The 23,223-nt window shown below is 40.6% G+C and overlaps 1 protein-coding gene across 7 annotated transcripts in view; it reads right to left on the bottom strand.

Annotated features, from left to right (window-relative positions):
- FZD3 (frizzled class receptor 3) overlaps positions 1–21,012 on the bottom strand; it is a 113,982-nt gene extending 92,970 nt beyond the window's left edge. For 6 of the 7 annotated variants that reach the window (XR_014828438.1, XR_014828437.1, XR_014828436.1 and 3 more), the window contains exons 1-2: positions 20,890–21,012; positions 10,331–10,860 (exon numbers count right to left, since the gene is read on the bottom strand). Coding sequence is in view for 1 of the 7 variants with exons in the window: in XM_001928787.7 (XP_001928822.1) it covers positions 10,331–10,519 (189 nt within the window). In the remaining 6 variants the exon portion in view is untranslated. The remainder of the gene's footprint in view (positions 1–10,330; positions 10,861–20,889) is intronic. The other variant, XM_021072308.2, reaches the window with a different exon arrangement.
- Between the last annotated feature and the right edge of the window lie 2,211 nt (positions 21,013–23,223).

The following is a 23,223-nucleotide window of genomic DNA, read 5'->3' as shown; positions in this document are numbered from 1 at the left end:
GGAACAGGATAGAAAGCCTAGAAATAAACCCATGTAGTAGTCAATTAACTACTACAAAGGAAGCAAGAATACACAAAGGAGAAAAGACAGTCTCTTCAATAAGTGGTGCTGGGAAAACTGGATACCTACATGTAAAAGAATGAAATTAGAACATTCTCTAAGACCACACACAAAAATAAACTCAAGACAGGATACTATAAAACTACTAGAGGAGGAGTTCCCGTCGTGGCGCAGTGGTTAACGAATCCGACTAGGAACCATGAGGTTGCAGGTTCGGTCCCTGCCCTTGCTCAGTGGGTTAATGATCCGGCATTGCTGTGAGCTGTGGTGTAGGTTGCAGACACGGCTGGGATCCCGCATTGCTGTGGCTCTGGCGTAGGCCAATGGCTACAGCTCCGATTCGACCCCTAGCTGGGGAACCTCCATATGCCGCGGGAGCGGCCCAAAGAAAGAGCAAACAAACAAACAAACAAACAAACAACTACTAGAGGAAAACACTGACTCTCTAACATAAATCTCAGCAGTATCTTGTTGAATCTCCTAGAGTAATGAAAACAAAACCAAAAATAAACAAATGGGACCTAATTAAACTTAAAAGCTTTTGCAGAGCAAAGGAAACCATAAACAAAATGAAAAGACAACCTACAGATTGGGAGAAAATATTTGCAAATGATGTGACCAATAAGGGATCAATCTCCAAAATATAAAAAAGCTCATATAGCTCAATATCAAAAAAAAAAAAAAAAAAAGAAGTTCCCATCATGGCTCAGTGGTAACAAACCTAACTAGTATCCATGAAGATGCAGATTCAATCCCTAGCCTCACTCAGTGAGTTAAGGATCCAGCTCTGCTGTGAGCTGTGGTGTAGGTCACAGAAGTGGCTCAGATGCTATGGCTATGGCATATAGGCTGAGAGCTGTAGCTCTGATTCAACTCCTAGCCTGAGAACTTCCACATGCCAAGGGTGTGGTCCTAAAGAGACAAAAAAAAAAAAAAAATTTAAAAATGGGAAGGGGGAGTTCCCTTGGTGGCTCAGTGGTTAATGAACCAACTAGGAACCACGAGGTTGTGGTTTGATCCCTAGCCTTGCTCAGCGGGTTAAGGATCCAGCATTCCCGTGAACTGTGGTGTAGGTCACAGACACAGGTCAGATCTGGTGTTGCTGTGGCTCTGGCACAGGCCAGCAGCAACAGCTCCAATTAGACCCCTAGCCTGGGAACCTCCATATGCCATGGGTGCAGCCGTGGAAAAGACAAAAAAGACCAAAAAAAAAAGGGGGGGGGGTTCCAATGTGGTGCATTCGGTTCAAGATCCAGCATTGCTGCAACTGTGGTAAAGGCCACAACTGGCCCAGGAACTTCCATGTCCCACACTGCAGCCAAAACAAACAAACAAAAATGGGCAGAAGATCCCAACAGACATTTTTCCAAAGACATACAGATGGCCAAAAGCACATGAAAAGATGCTCAGCATCACTAATTGTTTAGAGAAATGCAAATCGAAACTATGAGGTACTGGAGTTCCCATTGTGGTTAAGCAGTAACAAACCCAACTAGTTTCCAGGAGGATGTGGGTTTGATCCCTGGCCTCACTCAGTGGGTTAATGATCGGGCACTGCTGTGAGCTGTGGCATAGGTTGCAGATGCGGCTCAGATCCCACACTGCTATGGCTGTGGCTCACAGCCGTAGCTCTGATTCGACCCCCAGCCTGGGAACTTCTATATGTTGTGGATGCTGCCCTAAAAAGCAAAAAACAAACAACCAAAAAACTATTAAGTATCACCTCACACTGGTCAGAACAGTCATCATCAAAAAGCGTACAAACAACAAATTCCAGAGAGGCTGCGGAGAAAAAGGAAGCCTCTTACACTGTTAGTAAGAATATAAATTGGTACAACCACTATGGAGAACAGTATGGAGGTGCCTTCAAAAACTACAACTAGAACTACCGTATGATCCTATAATCCCACTCCTGGGCATATATCCAGAGAAAACCATAATTCAAAAACATATATGTGCCCTAAAGTTCACTGCAGCACTATTTACAATAGCCAAGACATAGAGCAACCTAAATGTCCATCAACAAATGAATGGGTAAAGAAGATGTGGTATATATACACAATGGAATATTAGCTATAAAAAAGAATGAAATAATGCCATTTGCAGCAACATAGATGGACCTAGAGATTATCATACTAAGTAAAGCCAGAGAAAGACAAATATATTACTTATATATGGAATCTTTTTTAAAAATGATGAAAATGAACTTACATACAAATCAGAAATAAACCCACAGAAATGAAAAGCAAACTTATGGCTACCCAAAGGGGAAAGGAGGGAGGAGGGATAAATTAGGAGTTTGAGATTAACACATATACACTACTGTATATAAAATAGATAACCAGAGTTTCCACCTTGATACAGTAGGTTAAGAATCTGACTGCAGAAGCTTGGGAGGAGGCGCAGGTTCAATCCCTGGCCCAGTGCAGTGGATTAAAGGATCTGGCATTTCTGCAGCTGCACCACAGGTCGCAGCTATGGCTCGGATTCAATCCCTGGCCTGGGAACCAGGAACTTCCATATGCCACAGGTAGAGTCATAAAATTTTTTTAAAAATGGGAGTTTCCACTGTGGCATAGTAGGTTAATGACCTGGCTTGTCTCTGTGATGTTGCTGGTTAGTTCCCTGCCCCAGCACAGTGGGTTAAGGATCCAGCATTGCCACAGCTGTGGCGTAGGTAGCAGATGCAGCTGGGATTCCATTCCTGGCCCAGGAACATCCATATGCTGCAAGTATAGCCATAAAATGAAAAAAAAAAAAAAAAAGATAACCAACAAGGACCTACTGTATAGCACAAGGAACTATACAACTATACTCAATACTCTGTAATGACCTATAAAGAAAAAGAATCTGAGAAAAATATGTATAACTGAATCATTTTGCTGTACATCTGAAACTAACACAACACTGTAAGTGAACTAAACTTCAATAAAAAATAATTTTTTAAATCTTAAAAAATGTTAAAAACTTCGCAATATTATTTAATTGCAAGTATCGGTATAATTCATGATATACTTTCTTTAAAAAAAAAATGTATATCCTAGCTCTATGAAAAGGTCTAAAATGACTAACCTGTATCAGTAAGTGTAGCACCCAGATAATGGTTCATAAAAATCTTTTCCAATTAAAAGGAACCAGTGCTCTCTTAAAAAAAAAAAAGTTAATTCCAGACCTGAGGCAGAATATCAGGAAACGAGGTTGGTTCATACCAGAAAGCAAGAAAGCTATTAGAAACCGCTAGGATAGTGTCAAAAATACTTAGGAGCTACCTTGAAGAGGCTCCCGCCACCAAAGACAAAACAGTTTGAGCCCCAATAAAACAATAACTGCAATGGACTAAAATATATCAAATAAGGTAAAAATCCATGAGTTCATAATGATACTTATAAAGAAAAAAAGACCTCATTAAGTCATTTTTGACAGATCCTTGAGAATCAACTTATTATCCTAAAAACTAATAAAGGAGAACAATCAAATATATTCACCTGTATTTCGTATATAAACGGAACACAAGAGTAACAATAGTTCAATAGTTAAAGAGAGGAAGTTTCTGTTTATAAAGTATTCCAACTGAGAAATGAAAATAACACAATTAGAGTATCACCATTTTACAAGCCCATAATAAAATTATTGACCTAGGAAATAATTGATGGCTGCTAAATACAGAGTGATGAGCAGATATTATGTGCCTATGAAGTATTCTTTCAAAAAAAACAAAAAAAACAAAACCAAAAAATACAAAAATAGAGACAGAAGAACATGGTAAATTAACACAAGGGAGTTCCCTTGTGGTATAGCAATTAAGGACTTAGTGTTGTTACTGCTGTGGCTCAGGACTCTGGAGCTTTTTGCATGATGCAGGCATGGCCAAAAAAAAGAGAAAAACACCTCAGGGATGGGATGCAGTCAGCAAAATAAAGACTGAGAGAAACTCTGTAGAGCAAGTACACTACAAGAAAAAAAGGGAGAGGAGGAAAGGAAAGGAGAAAATACAAATTAAGAGACATACCAATTGAACGCAATGCATGAACCCTGATTTGAAAAGCCAACTATAGGAGTTCTCATTGTGGCTCAGCAAGTGAAGGACTCCACATTGTCTCCACAAGGATGTGAGCTCAATCCCTGGCCTCACTCAGTGTTGACTGTTAAGGATCCAGCGCTGCCACAAGCTGCAGTGTAGGTTGCAGATGCAGCTTGCATCTGGTGTTGCTGTGGCTGTGGCATAGGCTGCACCTGCAGCTCCAAATCAAACCCCAGCCCAGGAACTTCCATATGCCGCAGGTGCATCCGTTAAAAAAAACCAAAGGAGGTCAACTACAAACAATTTGTGAAATTTGCAGAGTAATTTGAACATTAATTGTATATTTGATGATTTATCAGTAAGTGACACAGGTAATGGTGTTTTCAGAGATAAATACAGAAACAGTTATGTATGAAATTTTGATGTTTGGGATTTGCTTCAAAGTAACACAACTAGGTGTGTAGTAATAAATGAAGACTATGAGTTAGTAATTTTTAAAGATAGATGATGGGTATATGGTATCTATTATTCCATCTATATTTGTAACTGAAATTTTCTATAACAAAAAGGGGAAAAAACGCTGAAATTTAAGTTTGGATAATTAGAAGACTGGTTCAAACATTCTTTATTCTTAATGAGCCATAAAGGATACTAAGGATATTCAGGCTTTTTAGGCTCTATATTCCCACTAGGATCTATCCCACTGCCAGTCTCCCATGCTATAAGAAAATCCTTGGAGTTCCTGTCATGGCTCAGCAGTTACCCAACCAGACTAGCCTCCATGAGGACGTGAGTTGGATCACTGGCCTTGCTCAGTGGGTTGGGGATCAGCGTTGCCAAGAGCTGTGGTGTAGGTCACAGACGTGTCTTGGATCCTGCATTTCTGTGGTGTAGGCTGATGGCTACGGCTCCAATTGGACCCCTGGCCTGGGAAACTCCATATGCTGTGGGTGTGGGCTTTTTAGGCAAAAACAAAAAACCAAAAAAAAAGAAAATCCTTGATGAGAGTTACAAAAGAAAACAGGAAATAGAGCAAACATGAACCATCCCAGGAATTTTTCCTCTGATTATCCTATAGAGGTTTAGTTTCAGTTTTAAAAAAGAGAGAGAGAAAAGGTCAACCTCCCAGAGATAAAAGATTGTTTACTCCATACTCTAACTGAAACTAAACAGAGTGACAGGTAACAAAGAACAATGCTCTGCCATTTGCACAGCACTTTTAACTTTTCAAAGTTCTTAAAATACACATCACTTATATATCATTTGACTTTAACAATAATTTTGCAAAATGGACAGGGAAAATACTTACTTCTTAGAAGAAATCAACACAAAGAAGTCACAAAACTAGTTAGTGGCATAATACAAGTCTTCTATCCCTATTTCAGTGGTTCTTCCAATACTGTTCTCCTCCTATTCAACTGGGTTTAAATATTCAATACAGGAGGAAAAAGCGGCTCAGATCTCTTATTACCACTAATGTTATAGATGCCTGGTAAACATGTAGGTTCATAAGCGTCACTGACAATTTGTTGATAATTTACTGTCCATGCTGAACAGCTCCCAAAAATTTTCTTGGCAATTTGGACACCTCAAAATGGTTTGGGAAACTCAGGAATGAAGTTTTTCCTTATCAAAAGCTATGATATTCAGGGGGAAAAGAGAGACACCAAGTTAAGAACTTAAAAAAGTTTGGAGTTCCCGTCATGGCTCACTGGAAACGAATCTGACTAGTATCCATTAGGATGCAGGTTCGATCCCTGGCCTCAATCTGTGGGTTAAGGATCCAGTGTTGCCATGAGCTGTGGTGTAGGTCACAGACATGGCTTGGATCTGGCGTTGCTGTGGCTGTAGTGTAGGCTGGCAGCTACAGCTCCGATTCAATCCCTAGCCTGGGAATCTCCATATGCTTTGGTTGCAGGCCCCGCCCCCCAAAAAAACTTAAAGAAGTTTATAATGTGTTTGGGTGAATATGTACATGTTGTAGGGTTTGGGGGCCATGCCTATGGTATGCAGAAGTTCCAGGGGTCAGTGATCAAACCTGAGCCACAACAGTAACAATGCCGGATCCTTAAGCCACCAGGGAACTCCTGGATGCACAGGTTTTTTAAGGCAGGGTAGAGAAATAAATATACTAACAAGGATCTTTTTCTCCAACTTAATAAACTGACACATCTCAGTGAAAATACAGACTAGGAACTCTCTATATACAATGAAAGAACGTCCAACATGTTGCAAATAATAAGCAAATCTGAAATAATCCAAATTCTGCACTTTTTCTCATCTGTGGCATCCCTAGCTCAACACCATGTACTACTTCATTCCAAGTACTCATTTTGACTCACCAAACATCAGTACAGCAAAGAACCCTGGGGAACTGAAGCCTGGGTCTGCTGAAAGATCTACATGGAGGAAACTGTCTTTCAATTCATTCCATCTCACAACGAATACTCAAGAATGTGCTGTGATTACTTGTTCCAATTATTTGCTCCTGGTAAAAGCTGGCAAGCTGATCCCAAAGTTCCTAGGTCATGTAAATCAACTGTACCCCCAAAATATTAAAAGAAACAAACAACAAAAAACCCCACAAGGTTCCTGGATCAGAGATGAAGGGTGTCATCAGCAGATATAAGTCCTTGTAAGGATCCAAGAATCCTTACTTCCGTTTAGAAGTATGCTGAGTTTCCATGTCTTTTGCCATTGCAGACACACTCTCAAACTGTCAGGTGATTCGTCAGTGGCATCACTGTTCTGACTGATACGACAACCACACAATAAACAGCTATTACTTATTACACTAATTACTTCCTATCACTAGAGTCTTCTCTTAGAAATTAATACTCATTTAGATGTTCTCCTAGAACATGTGAAATTCAAAGAGATGCAATCTCCCTGCCAATAAAATACCTAGATTATATGGGCATGTTTGAGAAGAGGGCAGAGACAACTTACCATGCCATTATTATGACTGCCCCATGAACCCAGAACTAGAGATCCAACTCCATCTGAAACAATACACCATCTTTCTAGTACTTTCTCTCCAGGATCACTTAAAAATGAAATTCGGAATAGAATAACGTTTTGGATCACCTATTGTGTGTCATGCATTGTGGTAGCTACTTAAATCTTCTAAAAAAAAAATTTTTTTTTTTTAGCTATTTCTTGGGCCACTCCCCTCGGCATATGGAGGTTCCCAGGTTAGGGGTCGAATCGGAGCTGTAGCCACCGGCCTACGCCAGAGCCACAGCAACGCAGGATCCGAGCCGAGTCTGCAACCTACACCACAGTTCACGGCAACGCCGGATCGTTAACCCACTGAGCAAGGGCAGGGACCAACCCGCAACCTCATGGTTCCTAGTCGGATTCGTTAACCACTGCGCCACGACAGGAACTCCTAAAAAAAAAATTTTTAAAGTATAGTTGACTTACAATGTTGTGCCAATTTCTGCTGTATAGCAAAGTGACCCAGTCATATATACACATATACATTCCCTTTCTTTTATTATCTTCCATCATGGTCTACCCCAAGAGACTGGATATATCCATTCTAAATGTAATAGTTTGCATCTACTAACCCTAAACTCCCCATCCATCCCACTCCCTCCCTCTTAGCAGCCACAAGACTGTTCTCCATGTCTGTGAATCTGTTTCTGTTCTGTAGAAAGGTTCATTTGTACCATATTTTAGATTCTGAATATAAGTGATATCATATGGTATTTGTCTTTCTCTTTCTGACTTACTTTCACTTAGTATGAGAATCTCTAATTGCATCCATGTTGCTGCAAATGGCATTATTCTGTTCTTTTTTATGGCTAAGTAGTATTCCATTGTGTAAAAGCACCACATCTTCTTAATCCATTCATCTGTCAATGGACATTTAGGTTGTTTCCATGTCTTGGCTACTGTGAATAGTGCTGCAATGAACATATGGGTTGCATGTATCTTTTTGAATTGCAGTTTTGTTCAGATATATGCCCAGGAGTGGGGTTCCTGGATCATATGGTAGTTCTATATTTAGTTTTCTGAGGGACCTCCATATTGTTTTTCCATAGTGGTTGTACCAATTTACATTCTCACCAACAATGTAAGAGGGGTCCCTTTTCTCCAAACCCTCTCCAGCATCTGTTATTTGTAGACTTATTAATATTTGCTATTCTGACAGGTATGAGGGAATACCTCATTGTGGTTTTGATTTGCATTTCTCTAATAATAAATCTCTTATTTAATCCTTATAGCCCTTCAAAGTATTTTTGTTATTAATGCCTTCACAAATGATTTTCACTGGGATGTTAGGTGACTTAAGTCCAAAGTCTGAAAGCAACTACATGGCAGAGCCAAAAGTTAAACGCAAATCAGCACATATATATTTATTACTGATTTCTTATAACTGTATTTGCTTTTCAAAGGAGTTATACTAACTTATGATACCAGAAACAAAAGTATTCCTATTTCATTTTTTTGTGAGAGAACGGATAGCTTTACTACCCAACAGGGTCTACCATGCCTGGAACCAAATTAGTGTATTAGACTAATACACATTTTCATGGATCCTAATTTGACAGTCTATACCAAATCTCTCTTTACCAGTAGACCTTGCATAATCAGAGGAAAAGCAGAAATGTTTTATTCAAACTTTATAATATTTTCAAATATTTGGAATGTACAAGATGCCCTCCACTTTTCTTTTTTTTATTTTTTAAGTGAGAATTGCAACATTTTTAAATTTTATTTTTCATTTTTAATTTTTTTTCATTTTAGGTCTGCACCTGTGGCATATTGAAGTTCCCAGACTAGGAGTCAAATCGGAGCTGCAGCTGCCAGCCTATACCACAGCCAGAGCAACACCAGACCTGAGTTGCACCTGCAGCCTACACTGCAGCTCACAGCAATACCAGCTCCTTAACCCACTGGGCAAGGCCAGGGATTAAACCCACATCCTCATGGATACTAGCAGGGTTCTTAATTTGCTGAGCCACAACAACAACTCCAAAAATGGTATCACTTTTAGAGTACTTACTCCAAAAGTACTGTATCAAATACTTTATACACACTTCATTTTGTACCTTATAAAAGCTTAACTCTATTTTATAAGCAAAGAAACTATGGTAAGAAAGTTAATATAACTTACCCAAAGTAATAACAGCTAGAAAGTGGTAGAGCCAGAATTCAAATCCAGGTTTGTGTAACTCCAAAGCCTTTGCCTCTCACTGCCACAGTTTACTGTCTCCTAGTTCTTATCTGGTAAACTTATCTTCATCCACAATCCTAAAATCACTACTGAGGGAGTTCCCGTCATGGCTCAGTGGTTAACGAATCCAACTAGGAACCATGAGGTTTCGGGTTAGATCCCCGGCCTCTGTCAGTGGATCAAGGATCTGGCACTGCCGTGAGCTATGGTGTAGGTCACAGACAAGGCTCGGATCCCTTGCTGCTATGGCTGTGGTGTAGGCCGGCGGCTACAGCTCGGATTAGACCCCTAGCCTGGGAACCTCCATATGCCATGGGAGTGACCCTAGAAAAGACAAAAAGACAAAAAATAAAAATAAAACCACTACTGAAACACATATATACTTCTTTAAACCTATTAACTATATCCATTAATTTGTCATAGTTTCTAAAGCAAAATAATTAAAAAGTGCCTAAAGAATTATCATCAGAAAAATTCAAATAAAGTAACAAATTTTTTATAAAGTTCTGAGAGGTCAAGAACAGTTAATTCACACAGCAAAATCTTTTTCATTGTTTGGGAGTTACTGTTCTCAAATTGATGTGAGCATAATAAGATCAGGAAATCATTTTAAAGTATTTAAGAAAACTCAAATACTGTAAACCACCAGTTTAAAGGCTGTACAAAAGAACTCATTTTCAAAATCATGTTACCTTCAATATTTAATAACTGATTTATGAATATTATTACATTCTGCTTTTTTAAAGTTTTATTATCAGTCAAGTAACAGAAAAGATGTAATCATACCACAACTCAATTTTAAACTTCTGAATGGCTACTATCTCCTAAGTTCCAGTGTTTCAAATTTATTTATAAAATACATATCTGAAAACTAAAGTAACAGTCCCCAAACATGAAATATTCAATTTATTGGAGTTTAAATTTAAATGTATACCTTTCCAGCATACAAGACATAGTTTAAAATAACATTATTTTCCTGTTGTTCATCAGACACATTCATTAGATTAACTGGGCAATACAAGAATCATTTTCTAAGACACATCAAATGACAGATCAAGTCTTACCTCCATTGCTAAAGCTGCTGTCTGTTGGTCATAATGATTCAGAAGATTAGGCATGAAGGTAGTATTATAAGGCAAATCTTGGCACATCCTCAAGGTAATAGGTTCACAAGAAAACAAACTGTGCCCACCTGTATGTCCCACAAACATAGTCAAGGGCCACAGACAGAAGATGATCCAACTCATAGCCATGCTTCCTCAAACAAATGAGATTCGGATGATCAGGCCTACTCAATATGTATTTCAGATCTTTATACACCTGCAGGTCTGAGCTTGAAAGTACTTCTTCTATCTTACTGTTAAGTTCTTCAAACAGTCAAATACTCCTTGCACTGTCAGAGGTTTGTTAGCTTGGTCTCACAAAAGGCATTTGTTTTTGGTTTCACAACATGGGAAAATGACATCATCTTGCCTCTTCTTTTCATTTTATTACATATGGTACATTTGGCCAACATATCGAGTTGATCAACCACATTCCCAAACAACAGATTCCATCTTAGAAGAAGAGCTATTTCATTCTTTGATTGAAATATCTGAAAAGTTGTTTAAAAATGGGAGAAATTAGTCGTTTTCTCTCAAAATATTATGGACTTGACATCAAAATCTTTTATTAGCTCAGTAAAGTTGCAAAATATAAAGTCAATATACAAAAATCAGTTGTTTCTAAACACTAACGACGAACAATCAGAAAAAGAAAACACAGGGAGTTCCCGTCGTGGCTCAGTGGTTAACGAATCTGACTAGGAACCATGAGGTTACGGGTTCAATCCCTGGCCTCGCTCAGTGGGTTAAGGATCTGGCGTTGCTGTGAGCTGTGGTGTAGGTTGCAGACATGGCTCGGATCCCGAGTTGATGTGGCCATGGCGTAGGCCGGTGGCGGCTACAGCTCTGGTTAGGCCCCTAGCCTGAGAACCTCCATATGCCGTGGGTGCGGCCCTAGAAAAAGCAAAGAGACAATAAATAAATAAATAAATAAATAAATAAAATAAACCATGACAACCATTAAAAAAAAAAAAAGAAAATATAAAAACAATCTTTGTTGGAGTTCCCGTCGTGGCACAGTGGTTAACGAATCCGACTAGGAACCATGAGGTTGCGGGTTCGGTACCTGCCCCTTGCTCAGTGGGTTAACGATCCGGCGGCGTTGCCGAGAGCTGTGATGTAGGTTGCAGACGCGGCTCGGATCCCTCGTTGCTGTGGCTCTGGCGTAGGCCAGTGGCTACAGCTCTGATTCAACCCCTAGCCTGGGAACCTCCATATGCCGCGGGAGCGGCCCAAGAAATAGCAACAACAACAACAACAACAAAAAGACAAAAGACAAAAAAAAAAAAAAAAAAATCTTTGTTGAGAGATACAATACTCATCTAACAGATAAAATACATGGGCATTTCATATAGTTTTTCTACTTTATCACTTATGCTATAGATATAGTAAGATAATCCATAAACAGCACTTAAAAGCACATTTTCCTCCCTCAGCTGCTTACATATCATATAGATTAATTCTCATCTATGACAGCAATTTATTTGTCACAAGACACAACTGGTCCATTTTGAAAAATCTGTATGCTGTTGTCCTAAATTTTATTTAAATATCTCCCAGTCTTATTACCTAAGCTATTGAATTTAAATTTTATGATATGTGCTTTAATCATTGACAATGCATTTTTATATTAACTGATTTGGCAGATGGTATTTGTGAAAGAGGTGAAATATAAATAGAAAGCTATGGATTCAAGCCTCTTACTAGCTGTCTGAATCACTTCTCTGAACTAAGAATTTTCCTTGAAAATAGCACCTCCCTAACAAAGGTAATATGTGAGTAAATTAAATAATATATGTAAAAGTACTCTATAAAAGGTAAAGCAACATCAAACATTAGGTGGTTTTATTGCTGAATTAGTTAATACAAAGACTACTTCTATCAACCTATACAGAACTGGCAAACAATATTCTAAAAACAGTATTATGAAACTTCCCCAGCATTACTTTATCTTTTTAGTACCAAAAATTTAGTACCATAGATGTAGAAACATTTGACCAACAAATCTTTCATTACACATAGCCAGGCTTCAGAGAATAGAAATCATCCCTAGAAAGTTACAGCAGGAATAGGAATGATTCCCAGTTATAGTTAGCTTTAGAATCTTTAACTTGACCCTACTTTTCCAGGGTGAAAAACATGTTATCTCATTTGGGGCTGAAAGGGTGTGGGAGGAGTGGAAGGCAGGTCTGGTAGGAAAAAAGCATATTTTAAACTATTACGCTTTTTTTTTTTTGGTTCCATAATGATATTAAGTTTTCTTTTATTTCAGTTTCATATTCATCAGATATTTCTGTTTACAGTACACAGCCTCGATTAGGAAAATATAAGAATTTTAGGTTCAGAAATTCTCAGAGACCCAGGTTAATAGGATAACTTAAATATATACTAGGGCCCACAACAGCTTAGACCTTGAGACCTAGAACTGCTCTGGGTTAAACAGGGAAAGAAACTGTCTTTTGTTCACTGGCTATCAATGACTGGGACCTCTATATCCAAAGCTTTAGTCACCAGGCAGAAAAAACTATACAGAGAAAGTAAAGTAATAGATCAATCTTCCCAATTTCTCCTGAGTAATATGGTCTTGAGTAGAGGAAGGAAAAAGGAAAGTCTGTGGCCTCTAGAATTAGGAACCCTAAAGCTATGAGCAATCCCTGCCTCAAATGTCTACTCTGATACCAAAATCTCTGAATAGCAAGTATTTGCAAAAGCTTCTTGGCCTGTCATATTTTTTCTTCCTTCAAGGTGGTCCCAGAAATGTGATGTCTGGCTATAAAAAACTGATATTAAACACAGTAATTTATATTTAGGCTTAATTACCATGCAGCACAGTAACAATTATGCATATCATTAAATGTGTCAACCGCTGAAAGCTTTATTTGGTCACTGTACTAAAACATCCATATAAGTTCCATCTTTGTAGTCTGCTGCTTATGCAGCCTGTTCATCTGCTTGCAACTAAAAACAAATTAAAGGGGACATTGCTCCCAACTGAATATGTGTATAATAAGAATTTCAAAAATTGTATTTAGACTATTTTTCAAACAGTATGGCTTTCAAATTTATGGTTGGAAGAAACTGAGTAATATCTCACTGGGCTTTTAAAACTAGATCAGAAACCCCCTTATACCTCCACCTACTCTATTTTACTTTGTTTTCTTTCAGTCACTCCTTTCGCCTCATTTACAAGCAAAGCTTCCCACTGTCTTACAAAAGTGCTTTCCTTTATGTACTAGGACATCCAAATTTCCACGTATCAAAACACTTTTGCATAATCTATTACATTAGGCTAGAATACTCTTAATACATCAAGATTGTACTTTATGAGTATTAAAATAAATTTTTAAAAACAGTGGAATGTAGTGAGACAAAAATTGGAAAAGTAAAAATCTTCGATAATTTCATATTTCCCCCCAAATCAGAGGTTCCCTAATTTTAATGTGTAGCAGATTCACAGATTCTCATAGGCCTAAGAAATCTGAACCTCTGGAGAATGACATGCATTCTAAAAATTATCTCAGTTACTGTCACAAGTACATGTGGTACATAACCAAAATGTTAGTGTAATATTGTTTATAAAATTAAAAACCTGGAGGCAAACTAAAAGTCTACCAATAAGGAACTGGTCAAACTATGGTACAACCACTACATAATGAGATATTAAATACTCACTAAAAATGATGAACATGATCTGTATATATGGACATGCTAAGACAGTAATAAAATAAGTGAGAAATAAAATTAAAAACTGGTTTACAAAACACCATATAGGAGTTCCCATTGCGGCTCAGCAAGTTAAGAACTCGACACAGTATGCATGAGGATAAGTGTTCAATCCCTGGCCTCACTCAGTGGGTTAAGGATACGACATTGCTGAAAACTGAGGTATAGGTCACAGATGCAGCTCAAATCCTGTGTTGCTGTGGCCTATGCTGGTAGCTACAGCTCCAATTTAACACCTACAATAGGAACTTCCATATGCTGCAGGTGCGGCCATAAAAAGCAAAAACAGCGTGCCTGTGTGCATGTCTGTGGGTATACATTATATATATATATATATATATCCCACTTCTGTGAAAAAATGTATGCATAGAACAGAATAAAACTGTTTCAATTGTTTAAAAATATGATAAATGTTGAGATTTTATTTAAAAATTTATTACTTGTTATTTGGGTATGGAATAATTAACTCAGCTAAATCTATAAATGTGTGCTGAGTAGCTGACAAGAATAAATACTAGTTGAATCACTGATTTATTGGCTGCTAATTAAGCAATAAGCCAAGGACACAATACTGCCTTACTCTAAGTAGTAAGAAAAGCAAAAGTGATGATCAACTCAGTATGACTCAAAAACTGATTTTCAAAATTGAAAAAAATCACTGTGGGTCCCATCATGGCTCAGTGGAAATGAATTCAACTAGTATCCACAAGGACAAGGGTTCAATCCCTGGCCTTGATCAGTGCTGTCTCATTGCCGAGAGCTGTGGTGTAGGTCGCAGACATGGCTCAGATCCTGTGTTGGTATGGCTGTGGTATGGGCAGGCAGCTGTAGCTCCAATTTGACCCCTATCCTGGGAACTTCCACATGCCAAGGGTTCGGCCCTAAAAAAGACGAAAGGAAAAAAAAGAAAAAAAATCAGATCACCTATCAGCTGAATCAAATGTTACACACATTTTCTAAAAAAAAAAAAAAAACACTTGATATATATTCTAAATCGCTTTTTAATATATATGCTTCTAATCAGGATCACGTGAATATGGGTAGCAATAGATGTTTTTCCTATGGCAGAATCACCCATGGAAAACCTCTAAGTTGAAGTTTCAGACAGCAGAATACAGAAAAGATTTTGAACCCAAAGAGATACTGTCAAAATACAGCAATTTATTAAATAAAGGTTAAAAGTCGTTTTGGCATTCTTACTGATAACTTTTTTGCTATTGGAATCTGCAGAATCTCGGCTGAATAAAGGGAACTGCTGGCTTAACTCAACTGGAGCCAACTGCTTCAGGAGCCAAGGTCCAGTAAAAAGTGAGTGATATGGCAACAGTTGTTCATGCCCTAGCTGTGAGAAAAGAGGCACATTCACATCTATACAGAGCAATAAAAGATATGTGGAAAAAACTGATTTCAGATTGAGCTACCCGATTATCTTTCCATCAGACAACAAAAAGGACTAGATACACTTAAACCAACACTTTAATTTTTATCAATCTGTAACATCAGGAATCTGATATTCTCCAATTAACAGTTTCCTTTTGATGATAAAAAGTAAAAGCCCTTGAAGTTCCTATTGTGGCACAATGGGAAACAGATCCAACTAATATCCATGAGGCTGTGGGTTCGACCTCTGGTCTTGCTCAGTGGGTTAAGGATCCAGTGTTGCCATGAACTGTGGTGTAGGCTAGCAGCTGTATCTCTGATTCAACCCCCAGTCTGGGAATTTCCATATGCTGCAGGTGCTGCCCTAAAAGCACAGCCCCCCCCCCCAAAAAAAGTAAAATCCCTTTAAATAAAATAAGCTGAGCATCTGTTCTGAAGATCAGCAATAAAGGAGACACAACCTTGGAAACCTGTCTTCCTAGGCTGGCTGAAAAGCCAGATCCAAAGAACACAGGTTAAAGCAGGCAGTGGCAAGTAGGAAGAAGAAGGCAGGCTGAATCTCAGAAGAAACAATGACAAAAGTAGGCCCTGAGGGCTTGTCAAGAGGGTCCTACAGGAGTTCCCGTCGTGGCGCAGTGGTTAACGAATCCGACTAGGAACCATGAGGTTGCGGGTTCGGTCCCTGCCCTTGCTCAGTGGGTTAACGATCCGGCGTTGCCGTGAGCTGTGGTGTAGGTTGCAGACGCGGCTCGGATCCTGCATTGCTGTGGCTCTGGCGTAGGCTGGTGGCTACAGCTCCGTTTTGACCCCTAGCCTGGGAACCTCCATATGCCGCGGGAGCGGCCCAAGAAATAGCAAAAAAAAAAAAAAAAAAGACAAAAAGAGGGCCCTACAATTATATATTTTTTTTTTTTTTTGTCTTTTTGCTATTTCTTGGGCCGCTCCTGCGGCATATGGAGGTTCCCAAGCTAGGGGTCTAATCAGAGCTGTGGCCGCCAGCCTACGCCAGAGCCACAGCAACTCGGGATCCGAGCCGCGTCTGCAACCTACACCACAGTTCACGGCAACGCCGGATCGTTAACCCACTGAGCAAGGGCAGGGACCGAACCCGCAACCTCATGGTTCCTAGTCGGATTCGTTAACCACTGCGCCACGACGGGAACTCCAGCAATTATATTCTAATTCACACTTTCCATACAGAAAGTGATTCATTTCATCATTCTGTTTAGATTTAATTTTCTTGACACTGTATAAATGTAAATAACATTTTGCTTTCCAATTCAGAAATCTCATCTGAAAGTTGCCTCAAATACAGCTGGCTACAGTGGGAACAGAAAAGATAATCTTTGTCTTCTTTCAAAGGAGTTTTCCAAGAACACATTACAAAGATCAGCAATGGCTCAGTGGTAACAGACCCAATTAGTATCCATTAGGATGAGGGTTTGATCCCTGGCCTTGCTCAGTGGGTTAAGGATCCGGCACTGCTGTGAGCTGTGGTGTAGGTCTCAGACACTGCAAGGATCCAGAGTTGCTGTGATGTAGGCCAGCATATGCAGCTCTGATTCAACACCTAGGCTGGGAACTTCCACATGCCACAGGAGTAGCCCTAAAAAAAAGAAAAAGAAAAAAAAAAAAAAAAAGGATCAGCAACCTCTACAAGAGTTTCTTCTCTGAAGGAAATTATTGTGTTATTGGAGAGCAAAACACAAAGCATACTCACCGCTCTAAGCGGTATGTTCCTTTCTCCAAAACCTATGTGGTTTTTGGCCTTTTGCTTTCCATATCTTATTAAAAACTAAATTTATTCTTGAAATATTGCCTCCTGGCTGCTAAAAGTTGATATAGCTTCCTTTTTAATTCATAGAGCCTAGATTCCTATTAATCTCAGAGTATCTCTTTCCTACTGCATCTCTCTGACCTTTAAAGTCTATCTTGTCATCTACTAATTGCAATATATAATCTAATCTTGCAGTGTGCTAAGTGACAGGGCTTAAAAAACAAAAACAGGGAGTTTCCTCATGGCACAGCAGAAATGAATCCAACTAGGAACCATGAAGTTTCAGGTTCGATCCTTGGCCTCACTCAGTGAGTTAAGGATCCAGTGTTGCTGTGAGCTGGGGTGTAGGTCACAGACGTGGCTCGGATCTGGCGTGGCTGCCTTCGGCTGTCATGCAGGCCGGCAGCTGTAGTTTCGATTAGACCCCCTAGCATGGGAACCTCCATATGTTCTGGGTGTGGCCCTATAAAGCAAAAAAAAAAAAAAAAAAAAAAAAAAAGGAAAAACAAACACATCTAAGTTCAAATTTAAAATGAACGAAAGGCATCAAATTTCAGTCCATTTTATAAATTATACATTACTTTTAACACTAGAAAAACCGGATCTTTTAACTGATCTTTAAAATAAAACTGGAACGTTAAAAGATGGACAGATTCTAGACTTTAAAAAAAAAAATTAAAAAAGGGGGAGTTCCCATCATGGCTCAGTGTTACCGAATCTGACTAGTATCCATGAGGACTCGGGTTCGATCCCTGGCCTTGCTCAGTGGGTTAAGGATCTGGTGTTGCCATGAGCTGTGGTATAGGTCACAGATGTGGCTTGGATTCCGAGTTGCTGTGGCTGTGGCAGAGGCTGGCAGCTACAGCTCAGATTCAACCCCTAGCCTGGGAACCTCCATATGCTGTGGGTGTGGCCCTAAAAAGACCCAAAAAAAAAAAAAAAAAAAAAAAAAAAAAAACAGACTGAAATTCCAGCCTGGCTTCTCTTTTCAATTAAAATTTGTTCATCATAAGATTCTCTAATATCAATCCTCTGATTTTTTTTTCTCTTTAGCATAGGTGTATGGTTTGATGCTTTGACTATAAAATTGTTTCAGTGAGATAAAATTTGGTGACTAGGATTTTTTTTAAAGACCATTAACCTGGTTATAATTCTCTCAAACCTTATTTTCAGTGCATTCCTTGGATCCACCAAAACTACTGACAGTTCTCAGCATAACAAATGGGAAAGCAAAGCCATCATTTCTGATGCAATAGTCAATTAAAACTACTTCCTAGCCAATGAGAAGTTGTTACTCTTCAAACATTTATTCCTAGCTTTATGGAAATGACATTATTAAAAACATTTCTTTCAAGAGCCTGTTACACATGTTTTCCCAAACCTATGCTGAACAATTTCTCTCATACATATTTCAAAGCCATGCTTTTTATGTGCATTATTGCTTTTTTTTGTGGGCAGCTGTAGTTTTAAGCAGCCCTAATTCCAGAGTTTGGGGGGGGGGTGAAAAAATGAGGCCAACACTGCTCTCTCCTGTGAAAGAAGGTAAAAAGGTGGTAAGAACTGTTTCCTACCACCTGTCTCCTAAGGAAAAAAAAGCCTAACATCAACAAACTAATATGCTCAGATTAAGTTTTGAGTATAAAATCTTATACTTTTACTAACTAGTATGAAATTTAATTTGGGTAGAAATATTTTTTCCTTTCAGGTTGGAAACAGAAGACTTATTGTGAGTTAATAACTCCCCTCTCTTTGCCCAGCGATGAAGCTTTCAGAATGTACTATACAAAGAAAGAATGTGCACTTTACTATCATAGTCCTCTCAACCCTCCCTACTTCAAATATCTCAATCATGGACTCCTAAGAAAGATCCACCTAAATGTTCAAAATGCAAAATAAAGCTCTGAGGAATATAGCAGCTAAGATGAAAAAAAGGAATGAAAGAGCCTACAGTCCTTTCTTCTATTGATGGGACACTTGCTATAAATTTAGGCGATGAGGAGGTAGAGAATATTAGTGGAGGAGAAAAAAAAAAGACAGAGAAGGTAGGAGGGTGGGCTTTACTAATTATTCGCTCATTTCCTGATAGTTTCAAAGCATCGAGGGGGTAGAGGAGGAACATGTGATTTCACTAAATAAAAGACAACATGGTAAGAGAAGGGCTGCATCTCAATTATCTTTTATCTTCAGCTCTATTCCTGCAAGGCTGCCCACTTAAGCTTTTACATCACTTTCCTATCTTATTACTTCCATGTTGTGGTTTGGTAGTTCAAGGAAATGCTTTTTGGCTTCTTTTTTTTTTTTTTTTTCTGGAGGAAAAAGATGGTATTGATTTGCTTAAAAGTACAGATGGAAAGCATTATCTTGAAGAGTATCTGCGTCTTAATAACAGATTTATCTATTCCTTTGACTGTCGGCACATTACTAAAGGCTAAAAGAAGGCTGAAGAAACCTCACTAATGTCAGGTCTTTGTATCCTCGGCTCTTGCGGTATTGGCTTTGCAAAGAAATCTAATTACCAAATCCCGTAAACAAACATTACAGGTCTATCAAAACTACTTTTATAAAATAAGACCTTGTCTATTTTTACATAGTGGACATTTCTTTCTGCTGGTCAGCTCTGCTGCTGCATCTGCCTAAATTCAAAGGGAACCAAAATTTAAAATTTCATTTTAATTCTGGACCCCAAACCGGACCTCCTTCCTAGGGTGAATAGTTTGCAACTTCAAGTTGACTCCCATGCCTAAATTAGTGGCAGGCGCTTTTGTTCTCAAAGAAAGAGGCGGGGGTGGGGGGAGCCCTCGCTCTCATTCTTTAACAGAGGAGGCACCTAACTCTCAAAAAGCCTCTAGGAAGATGCTAAAATGCCTTGAAATATTTTAACAGCAGTTTTTTGTTTTTTGTTTTTTTTTCAGAGGCCATGAATGAATAACCCCGCGGAACCCCCAGGCAAACAACCAGAGCGTAAAAGGGGGTAGCGGGGGAAGCCTCGAGAGGGAGCGGCGGACTTTGCGAACTGACGGGAGGAAGGCGACAACTTTTAGGAGCTGGAAGCCGCAGGCTGGCCAGATGCTCAGACGCCGCCCGGCCCGTGGAAGCCCCGACGCAGGTCCCCGGCAGCCCCCGGCGCAGCCCTCGGTGCATTGTCCTCCCGCCGGCGGCCGCGTCGTCCACCCACAGCTGGGCGGCCTGGGACCGCCACACGCCCCCGCGGCGCCGAGCAGGCACTGGCCGGGCACCCTCCCCCGCGAAGGGCTGGGCCGGGGGCGGCGCAGAGGGAGCGCGGGCCACACTCGCACAGGTTGCCCGGCACGGGCTCGGGACCGAGAGGGTTAACCGTGTCCCCGTGCATCTGCCCGCCTCAGCCCCCAGCCCCAAACTCGATCCCCCCGCGCCCCGTCGGCCCCGCCGCCCACCCTGAGAAGCCCTGAGACACCGCGCCACAGCCCGGCGCCAAGGCTTTTGTTTTGGCCGCGACGAGAATAACGATCCCTGAGGAGGAGGTGCCGGGGCTGCTGGTGGCTCCTCCGCACAGGGTTAGACAGAGGAGCGGGCAGCCGCGGCGGCACCTCCTCAGTCCCCACACTCCCCGAGCCCTCTTCCCGCTTAGCCGGGCGGAGGAGCGCACGCCCCAGGGGCTCACCTCACACCTCGGAGCCGGGCTCCCGGGGGGCTGCAGCGCCGGCCGGAGGCGGCCGCGGGTCCCTCAGGTAAACGGAGCGAGCGAGGACCGCCGGCGCGCGCCTCGGAGCGACCGCGAGCTTTCGCGAGCGCCGGCGCGCGCGACCCAGGGAGCAAGCGCGCGCGCACGTACGGCGCAGGCGCGCTGCGCACGCTCGGCTGAGCGCTCCCATTTTGATGCCCAGCTCCGCGGAGTCGGCTCGATGCGCTTCGTCGCTCACTACCTTGCTTGGCCGGCGCTGCCTGGCGCTGTCCCGCCCCCGGCGGAGCCGTTCCGAGCTCCAGAAGCGTTTTTCTTAAACACAGCCCACATTTGCAAAGCTCTCCCTCCTCCATCTCCTGCTGAGACAGCGTGGCGACTCTCCTCACCTGAGCCAGGGGTTATTATTGAAAGCTATTATTGCAAGACCACCAAAACCTGTTTGAGAACTAGTGTGCTCTGGGGACCCGGGCATTGGAGAAAGAGGCGGGATCGCCAGGTGCTGAGGGTGATACTACGTGCAGGTGGAGGTAGTCAACTGGCCTGTTGCAGATCTCCAGGCTGAAGCCAAAGAGTAGGCAGGATACGTGCTCGGTAACAGTTTTTGCCCTCTTTACCAACATCCTAGCGAGCAGGTGGAGCTTGTGCTTGTTTCCCATCTTTTGCTCCTTAGGAAACGTTTCTCCTCGCTTTTTCTACTTAAGCACTTTTGGACCTGAAAGATTTAGTAGAAATCATCTAAACTCAATCTCCCATATTTCAGACGCGGAAAAGAACGCCCCAGAAAAGTTAAATGACTTAGCCAAAGTCACACAGCGTTTTAATGGCAGAGTCATTCAAAGCCAAAACTGTCCTCTTTGCCTAAATAATTTTACCTATCCTTTTCCTTTCCTTCCCTTTTCAATCTAGACTTCAAAGGCATCATTTTGTTCCGTGTTAGCACACAGGACTTAAAGATCATTTCGCACAGCAATGTGAATGCTTTTAACATTACTCAACTACATGCTTGATTAAGATGGTAAGTTTTATGTTTCATGTATCTTAACACCACTTTTTAAAAGGTGCTCCCTAAATGGTAAGTAAACATTGAATACCTAGCTTAGGCACCATGGTTATAGTTTCACATCAGAAGCTGTAGGAAAGTGCATCAGGAAAGAGATCTGAAGTGACATTTTCAACTTCGTTAGTAAATAAATGCTCGAGCAGTAATGATTTTTTTCAAAAGGTAATGTTGATCCTAAGGTGGATTCTTAGCAAGTCTTTGTGTCCTGTGGAGCCATCACTGCCTCTACCCAGGGTGAGTGATGCAGCTATGACCCTTTGTGAAAATCTGTGGGGACCTGCTTTATGTAATTCCAGATCCCTTGGACCTGCAGATCCTCTAGTGCATTTTTATGCAGTTTACACATCGTCCTATGAGAACTGTCAGGCATAGGACACTTTTTAGCTCAAACCAGGAGGTGGGAATGATGTAGAAATTATCACGGAACGTATCAACATGATCACATCTCAGAAACAGAACATGGAGTGAAAAAAACTACAGGATATGTAAAGTATGATACCTCTTTAAAACAGCCACATTATTTATGAAGCCAAACATGCATATATAATCAGCATAAAAAGTAGACAAGTAGGCTACACACTTACTTCATGACAGTGGTGGCCTTCAGGCAGGCAGGGTGGGGAATGAGATCTGGGAAGCTCTGTGGCAAATGGACTTCAACTGTTAATCATGCAGAAAGCAAAATATTAGCATTTTAAAAAATCTCGGGGTGGGGGAAAAAACTGTAACTGCAATGTATACATCTAAGGATGACCTGACCCCCTTGCTGTACAGTGGGAAAATAATAAAAAAAAAAAAATCAATCAGTGTAATTCCATGCAATGGAATTAGTAAGAAAATCCATATGATCATCTCAATAAAAGCAAGAAAGCATTTGAAAAAAAAAAAAAAAATCTCGGAATTCCTGTCATGGCACAGCAGAAACGAATCTGACTAGGAACCATGAGGTTGTGGGTTCAATCCCTGGCCTCGCTCAGTGGGTTAAGGATCAGTGTTGCTGTGGCTGTGGTGTAGGCTGGCGGCTACAGCTCTGATTAGACCCCTAGCCTGGAACCTCCATATGCCGAGAGTGCAGCCCTAAAAAGACAAAAAAAAAAAAAAAAAAAAAAAAAAATCTCCCTGGGGAGACAAGGGTGTTTCTTACGCAAGTCTCTAAACCTTTCTTTATGGTTGAAGTGTTTCATTTGAAAGTAATGTTGAGACTGGGAATTTGTAGTAGAAGCAAACTGTTACGTTTAGAATGGATAAGCAAT

The sequence above is a fragment of the Sus scrofa genome, chromosome 14 (assembly GCF_054392235.1).
Source record: "Sus scrofa isolate SSC_HxYL_T2T_F1_AM1 chromosome 14, Sscrofa_HxYL_maternal_Yorkshire_Landrace_v2.0, whole genome shotgun sequence".
NCBI lineage: Eukaryota > Metazoa > Chordata > Mammalia > Artiodactyla > Suidae > Sus > Sus scrofa.
The sequence above is the reverse complement of the archived record's forward strand: the minus strand, read 5'-3'. Positions and strand labels throughout refer to the sequence as shown.